The 24,750-nt window shown below is 44.4% G+C and overlaps 1 protein-coding gene across 1 annotated transcript in view; it reads left to right on the top strand.

The window, feature by feature from the left end:
• Positions 1-24,288, top strand: part of atosa (atos homolog A) — a 29,759-nt gene extending 5,471 nt beyond the window's left edge. Inside the window, exons 2-12 of the mRNA XM_085764888.1 lie at positions 13,999-14,183; positions 14,874-15,070; positions 16,472-16,597; positions 16,861-18,763; positions 19,167-19,292; positions 20,372-20,460; positions 21,492-21,588; positions 21,878-22,036; positions 22,200-22,268; positions 22,674-22,873; positions 22,987-24,288. Coding sequence (XP_085621014.1) covers positions 13,999-14,183; positions 14,874-15,070; positions 16,472-16,597; positions 16,861-18,763; positions 19,167-19,292; positions 20,372-20,460; positions 21,492-21,588; positions 21,878-22,036; positions 22,200-22,268; positions 22,674-22,873; positions 22,987-23,140 — 3,305 coding nt within the window. The 3' untranslated portion in view covers positions 23,141-24,288. The remainder of the gene's footprint in view (positions 1-13,998; positions 14,184-14,873; positions 15,071-16,471; positions 16,598-16,860; positions 18,764-19,166; positions 19,293-20,371; positions 20,461-21,491; positions 21,589-21,877; positions 22,037-22,199; positions 22,269-22,673; positions 22,874-22,986) is intronic.
• Positions 24,289-24,750: the final 462 nt, after the last annotated feature.

Here is a 24,750-nt window from a genome sequence, read left to right as displayed (position 1 = left end):
AGAGATGACCACTTATTGATTTTATCAACCAGCTTAAGTCAACATGAGTGCTTCTGTGTATTACCTTTTCAATATAGCACCACAGCCATTTGCTGACCCAGCTCCATTCAATGTGGATATTGGACTCCCTATTGTGCAGCAAGATTCAGAGCTGGCCTTCGCAATGAATACCAATACTTTGTAGGCATTCAGCTGTGAGTTACTATCCTGGCCCCCAGAGTAATCAGCCTAAATCAATGCTGTTGTGACAGGTCGGACTGTAAGTAGCCTAGCCTTGCCTAGCCGCTGTATGGGATTGGGCCCCCCAGTCCTCCCAGTCCTGTAATGCTCTTACATAATGCTGGAACATTTAATTTAGCACGCCAGCCCTTCATTAGGACACATGTACACGTGCAGTGTTACACTGTAAGGATACACTCTACACTTTATGGTCTTAATGTGTAAGGTCACTTCAGTCATAAAGCTGTGTCCACACTTGCACACGCACAGGAATAAAAACAAGCGTACATTTTTAGTACAGCTATACTCCGTATTAAGGCACGAGCCATGCAGACACACAGAAATACACCATCCAGACATGGTTGCTGGACCGGCTGAAGCAGCATGGGTCTTATTTCTGCTGCCAGGGTGCCACTGAGCCAGTGATGTCATTGCTTCTTTGTTCGTCACATCCTCCCGCCCCTGTGGCTCCTCATAGCCAACCAGCAGCCAGCTCCGTAGGTACAGGAAGAGCCATCTGGGCCTGGTGTTTTTTCTTGGTAGGGGTGGTGTTGTGGTGGGCACAGTATCTATGTCTCTTTCCCCCCTTTATTTCCATCTTTTTTAAATAAACCAATAAACCACAATTTCTTACTAGCTTTTACATTAATGCTTAAAGCACACTAAATGGGGTTTGTGGACAGTATTAACATGTTTTTATTTGAGCAAAGTCGCCACATAGTTAGTATCACATGCACAGTAACTCCATGACCAACTACTTCCAGGTGTCCTTTGTGGCGCATCCTTCCTTCCTCTCCAGCATTAAACTTTGATGTGACCTGACTAGATATGTGTGAAGGTGTAAACTCAGCTAGATTCACATGCTCTGCAGAGAAACTACATAATAAAAAGTTTCTTGTCGTGTTTCAACCATGCCTGTTATTTTTGTAGCGACACCAACATGACCGCCATATGTCAAGGCGCAGCATTGGCAGTTTATACAGGCACACAAAAATACCCCATCCAGACTTAGCGCTGGACCGGCTGAAGCAGCAAGGGGGTCATGTTTCTGCTGCCAGGGAGCCCCTGAGTCAGTGGTGTTTACATAGAAGTGTATCATGTGTATGGATGTGTGATTATTGTAATGCTGCAAGCTCTGCGATAGGGGAAAACCTTCTAAAGCTAATTTTTCCATCCTAATTAATCAATGCTCCTACTCCTTGCTCCACTGGTCTTCTTATTTTGCTCTCCTCTCATCCGCCCATCCTCCCTTTATCTCCTCCCTTTATCTCCTCCCATCTGAGTCACATCTCATAGACCTTAGCTGCTGTAACACCTGATAATACCAAGACAATGAGCATTTTTGACAGGTGATCGTAAGGCCTGACAGAATTATCAGTCTAGTGATTAATACTATACATGTTGCATGCAGATATTCTGCTATTGGCATGCATTTTATATGGGGCTAGAGTAAGGACAGATAACACTCACTGTTTTCTATAGTGTTTTAAGTCTTTAATCTGTTTAACAAAGCAGTTCTATTTCAAAGTTATTTTTCTTTTACTATTTTTCCGATTCAGTTGATGTTAAAAGCTAAATGTTCAATGAAAAATTCAGTAGGCCTATATGCAAGACATTGTATTAAATCATAACAAGCTCCCAGGAACGGTAATGTAGCACAACATTGTGCCAGTTTCCTTTTAAGTAATAAGGAAATAAAGAAGTGTTTTATTAGATGCCTCTGATTTATTAGACCTGGTCAGTGTGGATATTGACTGATGGATCTGGATTGACTCCTAAGATGTTGGAATCCTCACCAGATTTTTTTGGTCTGTTACCAGACACTGTACTTCTTGGATTGCAAAGAGTGTTACATAAACAGCACTTAAATCAGGTTCACGCACCACACGTTCATTCAGAATTTAAATATCTGACACTAATATGAAGAGAGAATATCACAAATAGAAGCTAGGTTTAAAAGCAATTTCCTACACCTCTGCATTCATGCTGCGAGTCATCCCCAAATACTAATTAATCAGGAGAAAGCTAATACAGATTCTGATGGGATAATTGATCTATCCCCAATGTGACCTATTCTTTAAAAGTAATGGAATCATGGTTACGCAAGCGCAACACACCACCAGTATCTGTTAGCGGAGAGCGCCTCGGGGGCTCATTGAGGAGGCGTTAAGCACATTGTTTATTAACAACAGCATGAGGTTAAGTTAATTTGAGACTCATCACAACTATCCCCTTTCTTTTTCTCCACTGCCTCATCTCATCTCTTTCAGGACGGCAACTGTCCTCAGTATCAAGAGGCAATTCTCCTGCATTGCTTCATCCTTCCACCAAAGCTGCTGACCGTCTATCCTATTTAACAAGGTTACCAGGTCATTTTTTTCTCGTAACTTGTTTCATTTTTTGGAGGAAGATTTTTGAATCAGACGTGTTATATGGTTACTGTGTGCTGCTGTTGAGATAGGCTGCTACTTCAAGTTTCACAGGTGCTGAAACCAGACTCTAAATGACAAATACATGATGCCAAAAAGCAAAGACGGTTAACAAGAACTGCTTTTTTTTCTTTTTAGCCTTTTGCTTTTTGGGGCAGATTAATCATCCACTTGAGTTTTGCCAAAAGTGAACAGGTTTTTTTTTTTCTTTCCCAGTCATGTCAAGACTTTGGCCTTGTGCTTCCTTGTCTGAAGCGGTTAATTCCAGTCACCAACCACCTCAATCTGCTTGTGCCACAACTGACACACTTTTCACATGGCTCTTGGAGCTAGGCAGCTTGGGTTGCTCAATTCAGACTACCCTTTCTAGAAATTGGCATCGGCAGCACAGGAGAGGTCAAAAGCCTGTGCATTCCTGTTGGACCGGGTGGCTCTGGTTACAGAGAGAGGCTGGTTTGCCCTACTGCCCTACTGTCCTGGCGTTCAGCTTAGATTTTGCCGATGGAGGGGATACGGGTTGGTCTAGGAGATCCCATTTATCTACACTGTTAAAGTTATGGTTAGGGGTTAGGATAAAATTATGATACTAAATAGTTTTTTCACTGTCTTTGCACCACTGCACCTGATATAATATAGGAATTCACTTCTTCTAGAAAATGTAAATTGAATCCAGTAAAGCATGTAGCTCAAGTTTGTATCGCTAGATTAGACAGGACTGCATGATTGTTGGCTCTGCTAGGCCTAAGTGATTCCCACTTTGACCACCTTGTCCAGTACTGCTGTACTCACCCTACTCCACGTTACATAATAGGCATTAGTTAGACAATGAGTTTGCAAAGGGCTGCTCTTGCCTGAATAACAGGAGCTTAGGGGGCCCAGCTACAAAATGTGCAAGGAAGGTCAAAAAGGGCACCACGCAGGGCACAACAAACCTTAGGTGACTGTGAGCGGTGATAATTTTTCTGGCATTTCGGGAAAGACAAGAGGGAGATTAGTGGAGTGGTGTGCATGAACAAATAAATGTCACAAGCAGGCAGGCTACACTTCAGTCCGCTTTAGCCACACATGATGTGCCCATCCATTATTTTGATGTGTGCGCATCCTCACAAGAGTCTTTACAGGTATATCTCAAGAAAATTTACAGCGCAGTGTTTTTTTTTCTTTTTGATGTACACTTTAGTAGACTGCTTCTAATGCATTTATGCACCTGGAAGCTGCCCAGTGCAACCAGACTTCTGCTTAGAGCCACTGAGCAACTCATCTCAATAATGGGGGTTTAAGTACGTACTCAAGGACTTCTGTTGCTATGGTTGTTGAGGATGATAAGAGTGTGCTGTATCTCATAACTCATCTAAAAATGTTGCTGCAGGTTTTGGCATTTGAATTTATGCCTTTGTGGTCAGTAGCCAGACAGCAGAATGCAGACTTTCACCGAGCTGATGTCATGATCCGATCTGGTAAAAGGTGTGCCAATCACTAAGATGAGATAGCTCGGCGAGTCGGCATAGTGCGCGGTTGCGATGAAATCCTGCAGACTCCCTCCTGCCCTCCTTCATCCACCGTTACCTAACCGTGATAGGCTTCCATTGTTACTGGAGCTTTCATCATACATACTGACCTAATACTGTAAGAAGGCATGAACGGCACAGGTGATTTTAGGGGGATTTGTCTGCAAGAACTCAACAAAGGTTCACTGCAGTAAGTCAGTGTGGGTTTAAACCGACTGATCTACTAATGCTTTAATACAGCTTGATTAGAAATTATTGTTGTTTATCCAGTTGCTTACAGACAGGCTAACATGTAGAATTTTTTTTCTTCAGTTTTCCTACTTACAATGACGGCTTTTCTCCTCAGAATTATTACAGGCCTTTTGCCTTGGTGATACTGACATGAGTAATGAGGTTCTGGCACGACCTCGTCTGCTGGCGAGGTGTACAGACTAGGGAGACAGCGGCGATAACAACGTGAAAGAAGTTTTAATTAACAGACATGATTCATCACAAGCCTTAAATGACTTTTTCCACATCAGTTGAGACGAGGGTTGTCTGTTACGCATTTGCGCCTCATGATGAAAAGTTTTTTTTCTTCTTCTTCTTCTTCTTTCCAGTGGCTCCGAGCTTGTTTACCATGTGACTTCACGGGTATGCGAGTTGCTCAGCTTCTAAACAACAGCTCTGTTTATGGCTGACAATAATGGGTGCGAGAGAGAGGGCAAGGTGGTTTGTCAGTTTGGGTCGTGTGTGTGTGTGTGTGTGTTGGCTGTGGGAGAATAATAGCAGCTGAGTTCACAAAACAAGGGTTCTCCTCAGCTGGAACTGTACTAACGTCCCTCAGCCAATCAGGGCTTGTTGCTATGTGTGCTGTGAATCTGCCCCTTTGTGTTGCAGAGTGGGAGAGAGGGACACTCACACACACATGTCATAGATCCCAGAGCTCAAAGTCTCGAAGACACATCTCAGTAAATCCTGGGGGAGGAATGTGGAAAAGTCTTGAGAAAGGAACTCTTAGACTAAATAACTCAAACACACACTTTCTGGTGCTGAGTAGGAGTTGGCTGACAATGTCCAAAGTTTATTTAGGAGATGTTTAAAATACCAATGTCTTTAATATCAACACATCAAGTTGAACCTGGATGATCTTTACCATACTTTATAGTCCCCTGGCACAAACACACCAGTTTCTTGGCAGACTTGGCCTCCACTTCCAGTGTTTTTTAATCTTGTAACACTCAGACAAAAACAGGAAAGGTGAGCTGGCACTGACATGTGAGTCATGTTATAAAACACTATGGAAACACAACTGACCCCGTTATTACAATTGAAGTTTATAGCGGCGGCCCTCTGCTGCTTTGCTATGGAACAAAAGATAAGAGAGTGACATAAACACTCAGGGCATTAACACACACACACACACCTACACAATCACAAGAGAGGGTATGGTCACATTAACAGTTTAAGAGACAGAACAGCTTCAGTCTCAGTGTACAATACAAGGACATGCCCCAACACAAAAAAAAAGCATATAGCCAGCACACAGTCAGAGAGCACAACAGGAGCATTAATTGTCTTCATACACTGTGATGTCAGACTGCAGCTCACTGTCACATACAAAGACCTATATACTGGCGCAGCTCATGCCTACACACTAGACACTACTCAATCACCGTGACAGGAATGTTTAACAAACTGTCTCTGTTGCCTTGGAAACAGAGACAGGTTTTTTTTCTTTTTCTCGCCCTTTCTTCCCTGGTCAACAGTTGTGATCGTTGATCACTGGTTCCCCACTGCTCCCAGGTCAGTCCGCCAGGAGAGAAATGACTGGGACAGTGTATCCATCTTCCTTTGATGCTCCATTGCCTTACATTTTGCGACTGAAACAAATGAAAATGAAAACTTGTAGTTTTGTTAAATTGCTGCAGGGACGCTCAGTTAATTGTCTCTTCAGTCGTATTGCAGTTTGTACTTTCACAGGAAATTTAGCAATAGTGAAAATACTTTACGCCCCAAAGGTGTGAGGTGTGTTGTATAAGTGGATGTTTTCTTTGAATTAATCAATGTAGTCAGCATGTTTGATACTGCTATGTCAGAATCTGTGCTACTGCTTGTCCAGTAGCTTGTGGCCCAGGAACCAATAGCCAGTTGTGTTGCTCAAACAGTTAAATGCTAATTGTCTCTAAAAAATTGGGAGTTAATTTTAACATTTTTCTTCAGACATGCTTAGATATTCTAAAAAATATGCAATACATTTTTCAAATTTTGAGGTAATGTAGGATATCTGTAGTTGTATTTATTAACAGTAATTTAGTCCACATGGGCATCACTTGCCTGTCTCCATGTTTTCAACACAATGAACTTAAAGTCATGGGAACGCCATAGCTGGACAATTGACAATAAAAATAAACACCCAAGACTTATCTGTTGTCTGCTGTCAAAATTTTGGACTGATTCAGTATTTCATTGCCATTATAAGGAACCTGAGAACAATAGACAACAGCAGTAGTTTAGATTTACATTCGCTTAAATTCAAATCACATAGCTCAATTAAGCACAAGCAGCATGGTAGCAGTTGTAACAGCTCATAAGTTGTGGGAATGTGTAGGAACCATACGACCTGATTTTTAATTCAGGGTTCAGTGTTTCGAATACAAAATATTGATGCTGCTGCACTGGCTGTGTTGCGCTGTGTTAGACAGCAACAATGAGCAGTGTCCAGATTTTCTTGGATCCAGTTCTTGGCTGGCATTTGTGTCCTTGATATTTTGCACAGGAAATCTGAACATAAACCAGAAATATGATTGGATTGAACCTCAAGCATAGAAGATTTTTTGGTAAGTGACAGGCACACTGAGGAAGACGTCGTCGAAACCGGTTTGTGCATGTTAAGCGCCGACGCAGTATGTAATAAAAGACAATGAGAAGGACACGAGTGCTGCTGGCCTTTCTTTTGTTTCTTTAAGTTTATCTTTTGGCCGTGCACCTCTTTAGTTTGTTCCTGAGAGTTTTGTTGGAGAGTGCGTGTTTTTCTTTGTTTTTTTAAGTGACTGAATGTTAGAACTACTTATGGTGATCTTACATAAGCACTGCAGGTGCTATATAGTTGATTTATGGCACTGAAAAGTCAGAGGTGCCCTTTACATATCTGATTATGTTACAGCATACTGCATATTCATACAGTACTTGTAGGCCACCGCTGTAGCCTCTTTTCAGGCCTTCATACTTCATGTTGCTCTTTTTCATGGGGAGACGTCATATTTGGACCCACAGTCTTGTGCAGTGTTTGTAGAAATAAAGTTGGCAAAGAAAACTATGAACAAGCAGTTTTAATCCCTCACATGTATAGGGAAAAGGTGATATAGTTTAGTTGGTCTTGCAGACCAGCTGGTCTCCAAATATAGTCCGACTGCAGAACTGGCCATGAAACATAAAAGACAGCATTGCGAACAATTCCCATGGTGGTAGAAATGCAGTCGCCAGAGCTGCTGACACTTCAGATCTGCCACCTGCTTTGCTACCAGTGCATTTAAATACTTGAAAACTTTCTCTGTGCTTTCATAATCTTGGGATTGCCACATATTGGACATCAGGCAGCCTTCAAACGCCCAGCTCAGTGGTGGAATTTAGGGGCGCCTCTTTGTGCTCCTCAGATAATCCACGAGTTGTCTGTGCTATGTGTTGGCAAAGGTTATCTTATCTTATGAAGTAGCTATAGTGACACATATGTGGCATATGTGTCAACATGTAAGGAACTAACTTTGCGCCTGCCGGAGCTTTTCTCACCATCTTGCAATTACTTTTGTCACTCCACAGTTTATGACTTCAGGCAGTCGACTAGCTGCAGTCGCCCGTCTTTGCCGGCAGACGCCATCACAAAGTCATCAAGCGCTTGGTTGTAGAAATCTACACTTTGAAATCAGAGAGAGAGAATGAAAAACAGAAAATGAGAGCTACCAAGTGGCGTCTATATTTATCTCACTGGGGGCTGCAGAAACGAGGTTTAGCATGGAAGAACTGTCTGTGTAATCTCCCATCCTGCCTCTGTATAGACATTATGGAAGTGAAGCTGTACACATGTGACACATGTGCACAGTTTTTGATAAATGAGAATCACATTTGCCTCACTCAGAATTAAGTTTTTGTCTTTATGAAAAGAAAGAAAACAACAACCATTGCCTCTGTAATCTTTATGAGCGTAGGAGAATTTGACAAGTCCTGTGATGCACTGCTTTATTCGGTGCACCCACAGTGCATCACATCGTATTCTGTGTGGTGACATTTTCTTTAGTTATTTGGTGTTGCAACTGTGGCCAAACAGTGTGAACTGTACAATGTTCTTCTGACTACTGCCTTCGATGCAACAGAGAATATGACCCCCTTTTTATTTCAGCACAGGCACAGCAGAACTGGTGTTAAATTTAGATTTGTTTCCTCTTCCTCTCCCTCCACCTATGCACAGTTGAAGTGATGTGATGCAGTCTTGTCATTTGTTGATGCAACTTGGGTTTGAAATAATGAGTTCATGTACCGTGGTAATGCAGACACGGCAGAAGTGTTGTCTTCGAGGAATGAGAAAGTCTCCTTGTGAAGGTATGTGGGGATGTCACATCATGGCCCAAATGATGCCGCTATATAAGTCTTCTTTAGCCCATCAATACTTGCATGTCCACACATGATTCAAGGTTGTATGTGGGGGGGGTTACAAGGGTCGAGTGCAGAATAAAAGCCTTGACTTTGAGTTGTTTCCCACCGACAGCAGCTGCTGACAGAATGAGAAACCTTCAGCAGGGAACATCAAGCCTTCACTGTTTTGTCCCATTCAGAAGCAGCCAGATATCATTGTGTGTTAAGCTGACACACCTCAGCGAGCTCAGCAGACTGCTGCACGGAGGCTGCCTAGAAATGCCCTTCACACACACGCACACGCACACACACAGACACAAACAGACACACACACACACACATAGACCCTCCCAGCAGACTGAGTTATCTAGAGTCTGCAGGTCCTGAATAAAATGAAATCATATTAACTTAAGACCTCAAGAAAACAAGGAGACCAAAAATGCATTTTAAGTCTCAGAAATCGGAAATATCCTCTGATGTCCTTTCTGTGTTTTTTTTCTTCTTCATTAAAAAATCAGTGCGGCATTTCAGACCTTTATTCTCATAGTTTTATTATTTATTCATCTTGTGAAAACGGACTCATCCCCACCGGAGCACTTAGGGCTTTAGTGTCTCACTCAGGGGAGCAGGAGCTGTGGACAGAGTTATTTATTTACCCTCACAACCAGTAAAGGCGTTTAAACTGGAACTAAGCAATTACTGTTAACTTTATCACATTTAAATGGTTTTTAAGCTTTTAGTCATTTAAGTTACGGTAATTTAAATATTTGATGTAGATATTGTCAGGTTGGTCATGGAACATAACTGACTTCTTTGAGGTTGGGTTGGTTAATTTGGTTAATTTAACCAACAAGACTTGTCTGACAATCAAAAAAGTGACAACATACTGTGTTTTCTTTGTGGGTGTGTTTTGTCACACTCAGCTGATGTAGCCTAACACCTCGGTGGCTCAGCCGGTAGATTGCCTGTGCGTTGACTCCAGCCTGGCTACTTTGTTACTTGTTGTCCCCTCTCCCCCTGCTTTTCTTTTTACCCTCTGTCTCTCTCTATCCAATTTTTTTTTAAAGAAAAATGCTGAAAATAAAAATCAGCTGATGCAAATGTTATCTAATTTGCCTTTTTTTTTTTCGGAAGGTTTCAGACAGTTGCATGAAATTGACATGGACAGACAGTTAACTGGAAACAGTGCCAATATCCCTTCCTGTCTGCCTTTGTTGAACTAACTCTGTGTTTCCTATCTGCTTTCTACAATACTCAGCTGTTTTGTCCGATATCAGCCCAGACCGTCTGTCTCTCTCCCTCAGAAGTATGTGTCGTCTCTCCCCAGTCGCTGCCTTGCAGTATTACTATCTTGTATTATCTGTGTGTGTAACACTCAAGACTCTCCCCAATCTCCACAGACATCATTACTGAGGTATGAGGAAAGGCTAGAGAGACTCCAGCAGGGCTTGGATGAAACATGGTCATGCACAAATGACACATGTAGAGTGCAGCACCAGCTGAGCAGAGGAGGATGGGAGTGGCTTTTGCCACTTTGAGTACTTACACGGCATGCAAATTAGCTGGGAGCGTATGTGTGTGTGTGTGTGTGTGTGTGTGTGGAAAGCAGCTCAGCCTTTGCTACAGAAAGAGAGGCAGCCATGCAGTGATTGTGTGGCAAAAGTTCATGGTTTAATGGGTCATCTTATCTGAAAGTGTGTTTGTGTTGGTCTCTCTCTCTCTGTTATAACCAGACCAGAGTGCACAGGAATCTGGCTTCTTTTTTTTACACAACGTAGAGAAATCCAAACACACAAACCTCTCAAAACAGTCCATCTGCCTCTCTGACAGGTCTTAGGTAATGATGAATCACGCCAAAGTGTGTGTGTGTCAGTGTGTAACACTATGTTAGCTATAAAGGCTGACCCCTCCTCTCCCGACCAGTGCGCCTTTTTCCATCCCACATGACTCTATACTGATCTGCTGGCCCGAGGACATGGAGACAGCTGAGAGGTGTGGGCATGAGTGTGTGTGTGTGTATGTGTGTGTTTGTGTGCACATTACAGGCCGAACCAGCCGATCGGTAGGCGGGAATCCAGCTGCACTCGGTGGCAGGCGGTCACAGGTCTAATAATAAGACGCCTGAATCCAAATCCGAACCTGTTACGTAATTCACATCACACGTTATCGGGAGACGGAGGAGAGGTCACACGCACATGGAAAAGAGAAAGATCAGTGTTCCATTATGTGTCATGTATTTAGGTTTGGTTCGCTAAAGTGGAGGATGCATCACTAAAGCCTCTTATTCAAACAGTGGACTTAAACCTGATTATGTCCCTCCTGATTGAAATGTTTTGTGTCTGTGCTTCTCAAGCAGCGCTAGTAGCTGCTCTGGTTCGTTTCTAAGCCAATGCAGGGCGACCAGGAGAGAGAGAGGGAGAAAGAGAGAGAGAGAGAGAGAGAGAGAGAGGGGGGCGTCTGACAAACACACATTAATCCAAACGTACAAACATAAATGGTTAAGATGGCTCTCACATTTTAAAGAGGTGGAGGGGCAGGAATGAATTGGTCATGGTCCAGTGGGAGAGGAAGGAGGAGGTGGAGGATGGTGGGGGAGGATGAGGGGCTGGGGGGGGGGGGGGTGCAGGAGGAAAAGGAGGGATTGAACATTGAACCCTGCTTGTAAAGCTTTAATGATTGGTAAACAATGTGGATTGTTACATAAATTCCCAAATTTGTACCAAGGGCAGGATTAGAGGGAGGTGATCTGCCTGTAATGATTTTAGCATCCTGCATCAGGCTGAAACAACAGATCCTCTGTTTGTCTTCCCCCCGATAATCATTTTTTTTGCTATTTTTATAAACTGTTTTAACTTGTAGCGCTCTGTGCAAAGGTTACTTTCTCCTGGATTTTTTTTTGTGTGTGTGTGTGTGTGTGTGTGTGTCGTTGTGCATCCTGATCACCTCTAAGTCTCCAGTCAGGCTCTGTTTCTTTGTGCTGTGTTTGTGCTTTATAGGAATGTTCTTTTCAGGCATGACGCCCTGAAGAATGACAGCTCTCATCTACGTGTACGCAGGGTGGGCCCCTTAACTAAATCCACCATCACTAGTCCTTTGTCCTGCACCGCACTGCAGTGTGTGTGTGTGTGTGTGTGTGTGTGTGTGTGTTTGCTTTGTGTCTGTGTTTGTTTTGTAACATCTTCAGTGGGTTTGTGTGTTATGGTGATGGTGAGTTTGTTTACCGATGCCTCTGTTTGTCGGCTGTTCACGTGTGTTTTTGTCACGCAGGGCGGGTATTTAAATGTATACGTTGTTCCTGGGTTTGGTTTTTCCTAGAAAGCGGGAACCTGACACCCGCTGTGCACACATGATTGGGGCTCTGGATGTGTGTGTGTGTGTGTGTGTGTGTGTGTGTGTGTGTGAGTGTTTAAGGGGGGGGTATGGGTAGCACACCATTTCTCAGAGGCTGTTTTCCCCCTCGCTCCATTAATCACTGTTTTACTTCCCTCCCTTCATCCATCCATGCTTCCTTCCTCCTTTGCTCCTTGCCTTCTTCACAATATAGCCCAAATCCCCTGACAGCATCATCTTTTCCTATACAAACAGTCAGAGAGGGTTTTATACCTTAGCTCCATCCTATTACTGTACATCAGGTACGTTCAAACCAGCCCCTCATGTAAAGGCTCAGGTAATAAAAACACCCTGTGACCTTGAACGTTGACCTTTGTCATATATTTCTCCCTCTCTCTTCTGTCCCTTGCTCTCTTTCGCTCTCCTGCCGTTGGTCTCGTTCTCTCTTTGTCTTCTGATTGCAGCCCATAAAGAAAAGGAGATTGTCCACCTTTATATAGCCTCACTCCATCTCTTTCACCCTGCATGTATTCAGCCTACAGCTGGCTAACAGAACCCCCCCCCACTCCACTCCCTCCTTCGTCATGTTTTGTGTTGGAGTGCGCCTCTCTCCACGTGCAGCAGCAGCTCAAAGGCATGTAGGAGGAGTTCCCTGTGAGGAATGTGCGTGACTGGCTGGCTGGCAGCAAAACATACACACACACATACACACATATGCACATACACACACACAGCAGCAGCTTGTAGCTCACAGTTCTGCAGAGCCAGCTGAGAGGGACTCTGCCCTGCTCTGATGGGAGGGTGGACTGTGTGTGTGTGTGTGTGTGTGTGTGTGTGTGTGTGTGTGTGTGTGTGTGTGTGTGTGTGTTCTTGTCGGGGACCTGCAGACTTGACAGCATCAAAATGATCAAAACTTTAAAAAAAAAGAAAGAAAATGCACATAGTCGTGACTCCAATTTAAATGGAGACAGAAGGGGTGGGCTGGAGACTGTCAGGCAGGCAGGCAGCTTCTGTACAGCAGTGGGTTTGCTTGCGTGTTGTGAAGGAAAAGAAAGTTGCAATTCTCAGCGCTGCTGTGTATCAGCTGACCTCCTGTGGGATTCTGGGAGGTTTCTCTGGAGGAAAACTGGAGATAGACAGTCAAGACAGGCTCTTCAATCTCCTGCTAAAAATACCCCAGTCAAGATCTTAGCGTCAATTATAACACAAACGGAGCAGGGGTTCAATTAATGTTGCTAAAACCTACAAGAAGCCACAGCTCCACTTGAGTAACAGTTAAGCAGTGACCCGATAAACAACAGCCTCTGCCTTGCCCCCATAAATTTAGCTGTTGTCCACGTCTGTAGTCTTTCCATTTCTGTATTAGCTTGTTAATTTGAACACAAATAGTCTTTTCCTAAACATGGTATAAAGTTGAATCAACCCTCCTCTGTCCTGCCAGCTCTGTGGGTGGTGCAGCAAAGTCTAATTATTTCTGTCCTGTATTGTCCTCGTGTATCTAGGTGAGTTTTTGTTTGGAAATGTTTCGTCAGTGAGTATGAATGATGTTAGTATCCGGTGCTGTCTATGTGTGTGTGTGTGTGTGTGTGTGTTGAAGAGAGAACAGTGTGTGGCTTCACCCCTGAGCTCAGCTGACATGGAGGATCTAAATATATTCCTTTGAAGCAGTCGAACTAGAAAACCTGTGTCATCCACTGCCTTCCCCCCACACCCCTTCTCCAAACAAGCTTTTCCTGACTAAGTTAGCCACATCCAGTTAATTATCTAAACAATGACAGCTTTCCTATGATCATTATAGGAAATACAGGTTGTTCCACTAATTGCATTCCTATTTCAGTCACTTTACTTTTCTCTCTGAGTGTGAAGCTAAACAATCTGCCGACCTTCTGTTGTTCTTTCTCTAGATGCAACGGAGGAGTTTTTTGAGTACGATGCGGAGGAGTTCCTGGTGTTCCTGACCTTACTCATCACAGAGGGAAGGACACCGGAATATTCCGTGAAGGGCAGGACCGAGGGGCTGCACTGTCCGCCGGCCCAGTCGGCCATGCCGCCTCTTCACAAGCACGAATGCAGCGACAAGCTGCCCCAGGTAAACACATGTGAACACCACGTCTGCGTACACAGTCTCTCTCTTGTCTTTGCTCCTGTAAGTGAAGCCAGAAGCGATTCTCTCTCTCCTTTTACAAAGAGGTTGTTGCTGCCTCATTTGTGTCATTCAAGTCATGAGTGTGAAGTGCGGCCCCCTGATCAAACAGTACACAGTGCACATTTGATATATTCTTTATTAGACATTAGCTATAGAGACCAAAACTGTGGAGATCAGACTGTTAACATGTTTAGTTCTGCTGTGAAGTTGGGCATTTTAACATGAGAGTCTGTAGGGACTCAATTAATGGAGTCAGTCACGAGGGGACATTTTGGCCTTTAAATTTAAAAAGCTACTAGGCAAATTTATTTGTATTGCCCATTTTTACAAACGGGTTTTCTCAAAGGGCTTCACATAGCATCATAACGACATCCTCTGGCCTTAGACCCTCACATCGACTGAGGAAAAACTCCCAAGAAAACCCTTACCAGAGGAAAAACGTCAGAAACCCTTAACCCAGGACGGGCCCAGGACTAGATGTTTATATTGTTTTGAGATGTGACCTAAATAAAATCACTGAGAGGTTCAGCACTAAGTGAGGCTCCACTGAGCCCCATCTGCTTTTCCCCTCGACATCGTCTAATTAACACTAACACTCCACCTTTGTCTGTGGGGGTGTGTGTGTGTGACCAGTGCCGGCAGGCGAGGCGAACCCGTTCGGAGGTGATCCTGCTTTGGAGGAACAGCATCCCCATCATGATCGAGGTCATGCTCCTGCCTGACTGTTGCTATGGTGATGATTCCCCCCCGAGTGACCCCATCAGTGACCCAGTCATTAAACAAGATGCTTTGTTGCTGGAGAGATGGACCCTGCAGCCAGTTCCAAGACAGTAAGGGACACACACACACACGCTCAAAAACACAAGGCCACACAGTGACGTCACTTTTTTGATCACATTGATGTTCAATATTCGCCACAATCGCTGTGCAGACTGACATAGTATTTCCAAGGCTGCTGCCTCATCTATTCATCCACTGCTGTCTTCAACAACTTCAGTTTTCATATCCTGGTACATTTAATACTATATTTTGTTAGTGTAATTTAATTGTATGCACAGACCGATGCTTGCACAGTTAAACTCGGTCCCTGAAAAACATCTTTAGAGTTACTCAAGTTGAAGTAATTTAATTTTCCATTTGCACAAGCACATTGTAAGTCTTGTATAGTTATCTCTGACAAAAAAAAATATTTCACATGTACTTAGTGTGGGCCATGATAGTTGTACTGGTACCTTTTATTTTATACAAATGTATGATAAATCAACAAACACCAGTTTAAAGACCCCCTCCCATTAAAATCGTGTTTTTCGTGCTTTTCACATGTTCCTGTGGCATTTTTCTTGTGTTAGAGCACATATCAGCAGAAAAGGAAGTGCAAAATTGCATTTCTGAGTTTTTCTGCCTTCAAACTGCTGTGAACCAATGGCAGACGCAAACTGGCAGTTTCAGGGAGACTGGAGCTGACGTGTCACAGCTCCAGGGGAGGGCACTAGTGCTACAAGCTCCCGCCCTGCTCTGCATCTGGCTCAGAGGTGAAAGGCTTGACAGCTCGGTGTAGCTGTCAAGGTATAACAGGTATAGCTCACCTGGTAGAGCAGCTTGCACCGTGAGCAAGGACTATATTCCAGTCTGGGATCGAATCCCAGTGTGCAGTTTTACGCTAAACGCACTGAATCGGTAATTGTACAATGTCCAGCTGTCAGCAAGCGGGGGGTGGGGTGCGAGGAGGTGGCTGGGCGGGTGCAGAGCAGCGCAGTCTCCGCCCACCCTACAGAGGTGCATTGCTAATGAGCTGCTGGTTTTAAAATGACCAAAAAGGGTCGCGGGAGGGGGACTTTAAAAACTGACAAAATGAAAGAAAAATGTAGACATATGGGGCGGTGCGTGGCGCAGTGGTTGAGGCGGCCGCCCCGTGTGGAGGCTACGGTCCTCGGCGCGGGCGTCCCCGGTTCGGGTCCCGCGTCGGGCGGATCTTTCCTGCGTGTCGTTCCCCCTCTCTCTGCCTCCCCCTTTCCTGTCTATCTCACTGTGCACTATCAAATAAAGGTAAAAATGACATATAATTGGCACTCAGAGGGTTAATTAACCTGATTTTGATTCAGTTTCCTGCACACATAGAAACAGGGAACACTATGCCTGACAAAAACACACGCACACATATTCTTGAACTGTGTTCTCATTAACCTGACATACTGGCACATTTCCACCTCTTTTCACTGTGTTTTTAATAGAAGCGGTGATCGTTTCATTGAGGAGAAGACCCTGCTGCTGGCTGTCCGCTCATACGTCTTCTTTTCCCAGCTCAGCGCCTGGCTCAGTGCCTCCCATGGCATTGTCCCCAGAAACATCCTGTACAGGTCAGACATAGCACTCTCTCAAGACACTGGTGGGCTGAAGGCTTTTTATTCAGGCTGCTGGACCAGATTATTGAAGCTGCAGGAAACTTGACCTACAGTTAGGTTATTTTAGAGTTTATAGGTAGGTGTAAGTCTATGTTCTGTTTTGAAAACTGAATAACATAAAGTGTGGTTGAATTTCTGCAGCCTCTGATAATGCTTCGATACTGTCAGACGTAAGGTTTAACAACGGTCTGTTTATTTAATTCCTCTCTGTCAAACAGGATCAGTGCTGCTGATGAGGAGTTGGTGTGGCAATTCTCCCAACCGCCTTCAGAGCACATTTTCCCCATCCCCAATGTGTCCCAGAGTGTTGCGCTGCAGGTTCACGTCCAGTCGCTCCCCCGACAGCCTACCTACCCCACCCTGGCCTGCAGCATCCATACTGGTCTGCCTCCGCTCTACAGCAAGACCCCCAGCCTCAACCCAAACCTCAACAGCCATGGTGGCCTGCCCACCCTCAAAAAGAACCAGGACCCCAGCAAAGACAACCTCCATCACAACTCTAACATATACAGCAAGAGCTCCAACTCCATGTCTGGCCTTCTCCTCAATGGATTACCCATTCCTAATCTTCCCATCAACAACATCCCCATTAACAGCCTCCCCCACACTGCTGTGCCGCCTCCCTTCAGCAAGAAGAGCCAGGAGCCGAGTGAAAACCATGTGTATCAGAACGGAGAGCTCCCGCAGGTCAACATCCCCCAGCGGCAGGGCTCCCCACTGTTCCACAAATCCTCCCACTCCCCGACACCCTCCCGCTCCCCTTCTCCGCTTCCCACGAGTAAAGCAGGGAAGTGGCTGTACTCGGCCCTCAACGGTTCAGGTTCTGACCCCACACAAGTAGAGGACTATGGCCCCGGCACCAACAACGGCGATAGGTCAAAGGGACCCGTCCCTGAGCCGCTGAGAGCTTTTAAGAACTTCTCCCTGGCTGAGCCGCCCCGCTGCCCCTCCCCGAGGCCCTCTGCCTCCGAAACAAACCCCCTGATTGGCTCCCTGCTGCAGGAGAGACAGGAAGTTATCGCCCGCATCGCACAGAGGCTCAACTTCTGCGACCCCACAGCACCGCCAATTCCTCCCGGCCTTTTTGCTTCTGACAACCTTCCCAAAGCCATGTGGGGCAGTAACCATGACGACATAACTGCCAGTAAGACCAAAGAGCCCGAGGTGCCGCCCTACGAGTCCGTGGGACGCGTGTGGCCCGGCCCCTTCAACACGACGCCAGTGACTGACACTTCCTTCAGCAAACGGGAGAGCTCCTCCCCTAAACCCGCGGTCTGCAGGAAGCTGAGGATGACGGAGACGAGAGACCGAGAGGAGGAGAGGAACGGAGAGAGGGAGAGAGACAGAGACAAGGAGAGAGACAGAGAGAGGGAGAGAGACAGCTCCCTCATTGCCCAGGCAGTACAAGACATCACAAGACTCATCCAGGAGCGACTGTCTGTCCCCTCTCTGTCCCCCAGGCACAGCAGGAGCAGCAGCCCCCTGCACCACACACACACCACGACGGTCACACACACGGTCCGCACGTACTCGCACACCACCACCACGCACATCCCACAAGCATCACACACTGCCACCAACGGCTACGCCAATGGCCACATACCCAGCCACGAACCTCACAGAGGCAGCATGCACACCGCTGCCACCACACACGCGCCCGTTTGCACAGACAAGCCCCCGGCCGACCTGGGGGCCGAACGCCATTCTCCCCGGGCCCAAAACGGTGCTCACTTTACACTTGAAGAACCCTCGTTCAGAGGCCAGACCCACACCCTGGCTGGTCAGCGTTTACGAACTTCCAGAGTGGAAAAGCTCAGAGTCACGACAGCCAGCAGCAGCAGCAGCAGCAGCCATGAAACCCCCCCCGCCTCCCCCGTCCTCGAGAACAGCCCAAGAAATGCTCACGTTTTTAGTTGGACTTGCAACGACGCCAGCCCATCCATGAACTTTAACATAAGCCACAACCACAGCAAGCCTCAGCCTCAGCCTCAGTCCCAGACGCAGATGCAGAACTGTGCGCAAGCCCAGGCCTCTGCCCTCCAGGATGAGAACCAGGCACCTTCGGAGTCTGGATGCTCCAGCGTCTCTAGTGCCGATATGACTCCCCCTTCTACTGTACTGGTAAGTGCCTCTGCATCTAAATGGGTATTAATTGTCCATAATGTGATTGCTCATTAGGTAATCTACAGTTGTCCGTGTTGTCATGACCTGTCCTTTTATTTTATCGATTAAACACACAAGATACGATGTGTTAAATACTCAGATAAAGACAGTGACTACATTCATTTTCCTATCATGGTATTTCCTGGAACTATTCCTTTCATAAGCTGTAGCCATCCACACTTTTTTTATTCAACATCTCAGACTGGAAGGAACCTCCTAATTTATACACAGCTTGGAGCATGTGACACTGCGGTGGTAATAAATGGCATAAGATCTGCCGGAACATGATTTTAATAAATACAGATGATTACGGTTTACTTACGTAGCTTGATCTTAATCCCTTTCCATCTCTGTGTTCCAGCGTGCTCACAGCCCCTCCCCTCTGCGCCCCTGCAACAGCTGGAAGAAACAGAATCGCCACTCATTAGACGCCACAGCAACCAAGGCCTTCCATCCTTGCACCGGCCTGCCACTGCTCTCCAGCCCCGTAAGACAGACATAAACACACACACACTCAGACAGCTTCACAGTCATTATCACTTTCTGCTTTCTATATTTCTGTTTGTCATAACACCGCATTCTCTACCCGGTACTTCTCCCATCTGCAGCATTACTCACAGTGCTTTAGTCAGTTTAAGGAGGTCTGTGAGTGTTTGTCAGAAAGAGACTTTGAGTATCTGGCAGCGACCTTTATTGCGGCTGTGCCACTGAGTGGTTAGTAGTGGAGGTTAATGTACACAGACACACACACACATGTAGGCGGGTAAGGCACGTGACTCTTCTGAGCCTCATCAGCCACAGTAAGCTGTTGCACTAACTTTGTAAGATTACCACACTCCTTGATCATCAGTTTCCTGTCCTCTGATGTGTCTCACTCACACACGTAAACACTAAAATATACTCATACACAACACTGGGAACTCTGTTTTCATAGTTTTCCCAATACACACAAGTCCATGGGTTCACATAGATATAAAACAAAGTTATGTGTTAATATTCTCAATGAATGGGATAATATATTTTGGCAAAACACTAGGTCCGCACACCAGAACCAGCTCCAAAGTTATTCTTTATTCTCACCTTTATGTGTGAAGTTTCGGGTACACAGCCCTTCTTCAGACATGAACCAGGTGAACAAACACACCTCTAATTATACCCAATACTCAAATCATGTGATACCATTTTTATCAGAACAATGTTCTTCAAAGATACAGTGTTCAAAAATATACAAAGTACAAAGATATATAAACAGTACAAAAAAAAAAAAGTGCACTTGCATGCTCACAAAAACATGCTACAGAAATCACATGACAAACATCAGGAAAAAACCCGTCATACGGTCATGTAATATAAGGCATGCCACTAGAATAAGAGTTGTCTCAATACATGAAGTAAAGTCATGTAATGTGAAAAAGGTACATCAGACAAGTCACTAAAGTAACAGGAAGCTATGTAATATATGTTTCCCTTCATTGAAAAGTACTCACAAGGCTTCTCTCCTGTGATCTTAACATTTTCACCTTGACAGTGATAATGTGACATTTATGTATTGTGTGTCTTTTGCAGGTTCCTCAGAGGAAAACTCAAACAGGCTACTTCGACCTGAACACCTCTCTGCCTGGCTGTAAAGGTTTGCCTTGGGCCTCTGGGAAAAGGTACACATTTTCTCACCTGGGATCTCTGTTACTATACTTCCAAGGCCACAGCTCAGTTTGTCCACGAGGACAGGGTCGGGCTAGTTTAGCAGGTTTAATGCAGTTTTCAGCGCTGTAAAAGGACAATGCGTTTTTTGTGTTTTATAGATACCTCCCACATCATCTGTTGTTTATGGTACCATCTGGATCAAGTTACTCATGCTATTCATCATCATTTTAAAACCTGCTTGTTCTTCTCACTTTGTAGCATTTCAGCTGCTACTATGAGCTAGGAAAACTTAAGTATTTTAATGTGTCCTTTGTGTTTAAAGATGAATTAGAACTATTAGTGTTTTTTTAAATATAATTCTCAGAATTATAAAGGATTTATGCAAGAGACAAACCATTTGCTACAGTTAACCACATCCAAATCCTCAGAAGCTAGCCTCAGACCAACAATAGGATGTGGAAGTATTGTGTGTGTGTGTGTGTTGAAAGAGCGGACAATAAGAGTGTTGTTCTGTGTGGTAAGGTTAGGCTCACTCCTGTTCTGCTGACTATTCTTCTCACGCTGCCACCTGCTGAAGCTCTGCTGTACTGTGACTGCATCTAGAATCACACACATTCAGCTCAAAATGGCAGACAGAGCTGAACTGGCTGTATATACACAGAGCTCCGTGGCACTGCCTACACACAGCAGATGTGGGTGGCAGCTCAGTGCTGCTTTTGATAGAGCAGATGTTTCAAGAGTTTGGCATTCAGGACTGAAAGTTCATTTCAGCCACGGGGCAAATTCTGGTCAATGTTTGTCACGTTTACACACGTGATTTTTATAAGACTTAAAACAATAAAGATATTGATCTTTAATACATTTGTGAGTGAACAGGTCTATATCTGACTGACAGACAAATTACTTTTCTTTCTGGCTAGTGAGTCAGGACGCCGAATCAGACATGCCAGGAATGTTTGTCATGCAAGCACCTAAAGATGCTCTTTCACAGATCACTCACTGAAAACAAGCTGACAAGGTGTGTGCCTTTTTATCCCTTCAGGGTGTGTCCAAAGAGCGAGGGGTACACGGACGAGTCACAGCAGCTGTTCAGTGCCAGCGCTCCACCTGCCAGTCTCAGCCTGCTGGGAAACTTTGAGGTATAATACACAAACAATGCTCTGTCTCTTTCCACAATCATGAGTAGCTCACTTTTGCTCATGCCAATCTGTGCCAACAGAATAGTCACAAAGATGAAGGTGGAAATCAAGGACTAGACATAGTCTGGTAGTTTACACTATGTATGTGTTTTCCATTTCACCCAGCGACTCTGCTTATCGGAAGATAAATGTCATTTCTGTCCTTGATGAAAAAAGTCAATTGAAAACCCTGGGTGTGTTCGGTCGTGAGAAGAAAAAATAATTAATGTGTGAAACTGAACTTCTCCAGGAGTGTGTGCTGAACTACCGCCTGGAGCCTTTAGGGACCGTGGATGGTTTCACAGCAGAGGTCGGAGCCAGTGGGTCCTTCTGCCCCAGTCACCTGACCTTACCTGTGGATGTGTCATTCTACAGTGTCTCTGACGACAACGCACCCTCACCATATATGGTGAGATGACTCTTTTTTTTTCTTTTTTTCAGACAATCAATACACTACTCTTTTAACTGTAGCCTACATGACGGAGCTTTAGGCTTAGAGCCACATCTGCAATCGTCTTTTGTACTGTTTTCTTCCTGTTTGTGACATTACATTATCATGTGTTTTCTCACAGGGTGTGATAAACCTGGAGTCCCTGGGGAAAAGGGGCTACCGTGTACCTCCATCAGGAACCATACAAGTGGTGAGGAATTTGTTTTTTTCAGCAAATTCAAAAATGCTCTGAAATATTTGCATCATGGTGAACAACTGGCTGAAAACAAAGAGCAGATTACACCAAGCGGCCAAAAGACAGGGAGACCCCTAGTGGTTGTACAGAAGATAGAGATTAACAGATTTACAGAGAAGGTTTATTTTATTACAAACTGCTTCCAGGGCATGTTATATTTATTTGTGGTGATTATACATATAAAATTTAGAGGCATTTTCCTTAATGTACTTATATGACATTAGCTGGATCATACAGACATTTTATGTGTCTTTCTTTTGCTGTTTTTCTTTATAGATTATTTAAATATGACGAAATGAAGTCACAAAAAGTTAAAAACCTGTCTCAATCCTCACCTTGCTCTCTGGTTATACCACTTAGACCTTATTCAACCCTAACAAGACGGTGGTAAAGATGTTTGTTGTGATGTACGACCTACGAGCCATGCCAGCTGGACACCAGACTTTCCTACGCCAGAGGACCTTCTCCGTTCCCGTCCGCCGTGACCCCCACAATCAAACCAGCAGGAAGCCTCTCACTCTGGGCCAGGGACGCACCTTGCGCTACCTCGTACATCTGAGGTGAAATAACGGAGTTTTGTTTTTCTTCTATTCAGCAGCGATGGCAATTCTACTCCTTTATTCATCCTTCATTGCTTTTTAACCCTTTTTTCTGTCTCTTCCCTCCCACCCAGGTTCCAGAGCTCTAAGTCTGGGAAGATCTACCTCCATAGGGACATCCGTCTGCTTTTTTCCAGGAAGTCCATGGAGGTGGACAGCGGTGCTGCCTACGAACTCCAGTCCTTCACAGAATCCCCCATGGACCCACCGTTCTCTCCCCGCTGCTGAGGCCTGACTCCTTCCCTCCCTCGTCCTCTGGGCAGGCCACTGCTGAGGCTTCAGTCACACCTCGATGCCAGCGATAGACTCTTGCTCAGCCCTGTTAGGCTGTGGCAAGTATTTGAATAGAGGTTTAAGAACAGCAGCCAACAAGACTCACTTGGCCTGTGCCCAAAAGTCTGAAGTTTCATCCCAAGAACTGACAAGGGAGGAGAGGCTAGGAGCCTGGTTAGACATGAAACCTTGTTCTCTGTTGAGTGCACGATTTTGGATCAAAGAGGGTTCAAAGTTATAGTTAGGGTATGCCTCCGATCTTTATTCTCCTGGTTAAGAAGGCCTTGATAGATTTGAAAGGTAATGATTTTCCCTGCTGTTGTGTGCATCCCCTCCAGCGTCTGGCAGGAGAGTATAGACCAGTGATTGTCTACAGAATCAGTTAGACTGTTAAATTATCTCAAAAAGTTTACTCCTGTTTACTCAAATCAAAATGTTAATTGGGCTTTTACTTGACATAATGAATATGTGTTCAATCTGAATCATTTTGTTTTCCATTAATGTGATACCAGGCCCGTTTAATGGCAAAAGAGTTTGTTTTAAATCCTTGAATATTAGATCGATTGGACTGATGGTGAACTCAGCTTTGACCCTGTGATTCCTGAGCTCGGAGCAGAGGTTGTGCATATGGAAGAGGGTGAACTGGGGTGGCAGACTGTGCTGCAACGCCGTCCCCTTGTCCAAAAGAAAAACACATAGCATGGACCACTAACAAAGTCGAACAAGCAATCAAGCTCGATTCAACTGAAAGCATCACAACAGAACATCAGAATTAAATGCACTGTGGATTTTTTTTCTCATTATAACTGGAAATGAAACAGAAAATAGTAATATTCTAATACTTTTGTACTGTTACAGAACCACTTTATTGGAAGTGTCGCAATAGAAAAAGTAACCTTAGTTTAGTGTTTACACATTCATTTTCAGTTTACTTATCATCAGTTTATTTAATATTTAAATTAATATTTCAGTTACTACTTGTGACGTCCGTCATGCTAAGATGATGTAGTGCAAACTGTATATCATAGTATGTATTTTTGACATTAATATTCAAATCTGAAAAAAAATATATCTATATATCTTCTAAAGCAAACTTGAAATCTGCTCTGTCTCTTTGTTTTTAGTTTTCCCAGCATGCTTCCTGTTCTACCATTACATCTCCATGCAGTCACACACTGAGTTGGGGAGGGGTGGGGTGGAAAGAACAGAACAGAACACAAGGGACTACTGCAATGAAACGACCAAATGTTACACCCACTCAAATAAATAAATATATATGAAAAAGAATCTACACTGATGGAAAGTTCAAAGAAGTGAGAAAAGAGCAAATACATGCAGACATTAGACTGTTGTTTTTGTACAAGCACAGCACAGTACACTCTTCAGACACATTATAGAATATGTAGATTATGTTTAAGCGTGTCTAGATGAATTATGTACATTTCAATAGGATATTATCCATGCACATCAATTGGACAAAAAGCCTTTTCAGAAAATATTATTCTGTAATAGCAAACGGTGTTTTAGTCATTGTTCATAGTAGTTTCATAGTAATAGACAAACAT

Source organism: Trachurus japonicus, chromosome 3, assembly GCF_045865225.1.
Source record: "Trachurus japonicus isolate A0001 chromosome 3, Traja_1.0".
Classification (NCBI taxonomy): Eukaryota; Metazoa; Chordata; class Actinopteri; order Carangiformes; family Carangidae; genus Trachurus; species Trachurus japonicus.
Note: the sequence above shows the minus strand (reverse complement) of the source record. Positions and strands in the feature narration are given on the sequence as shown.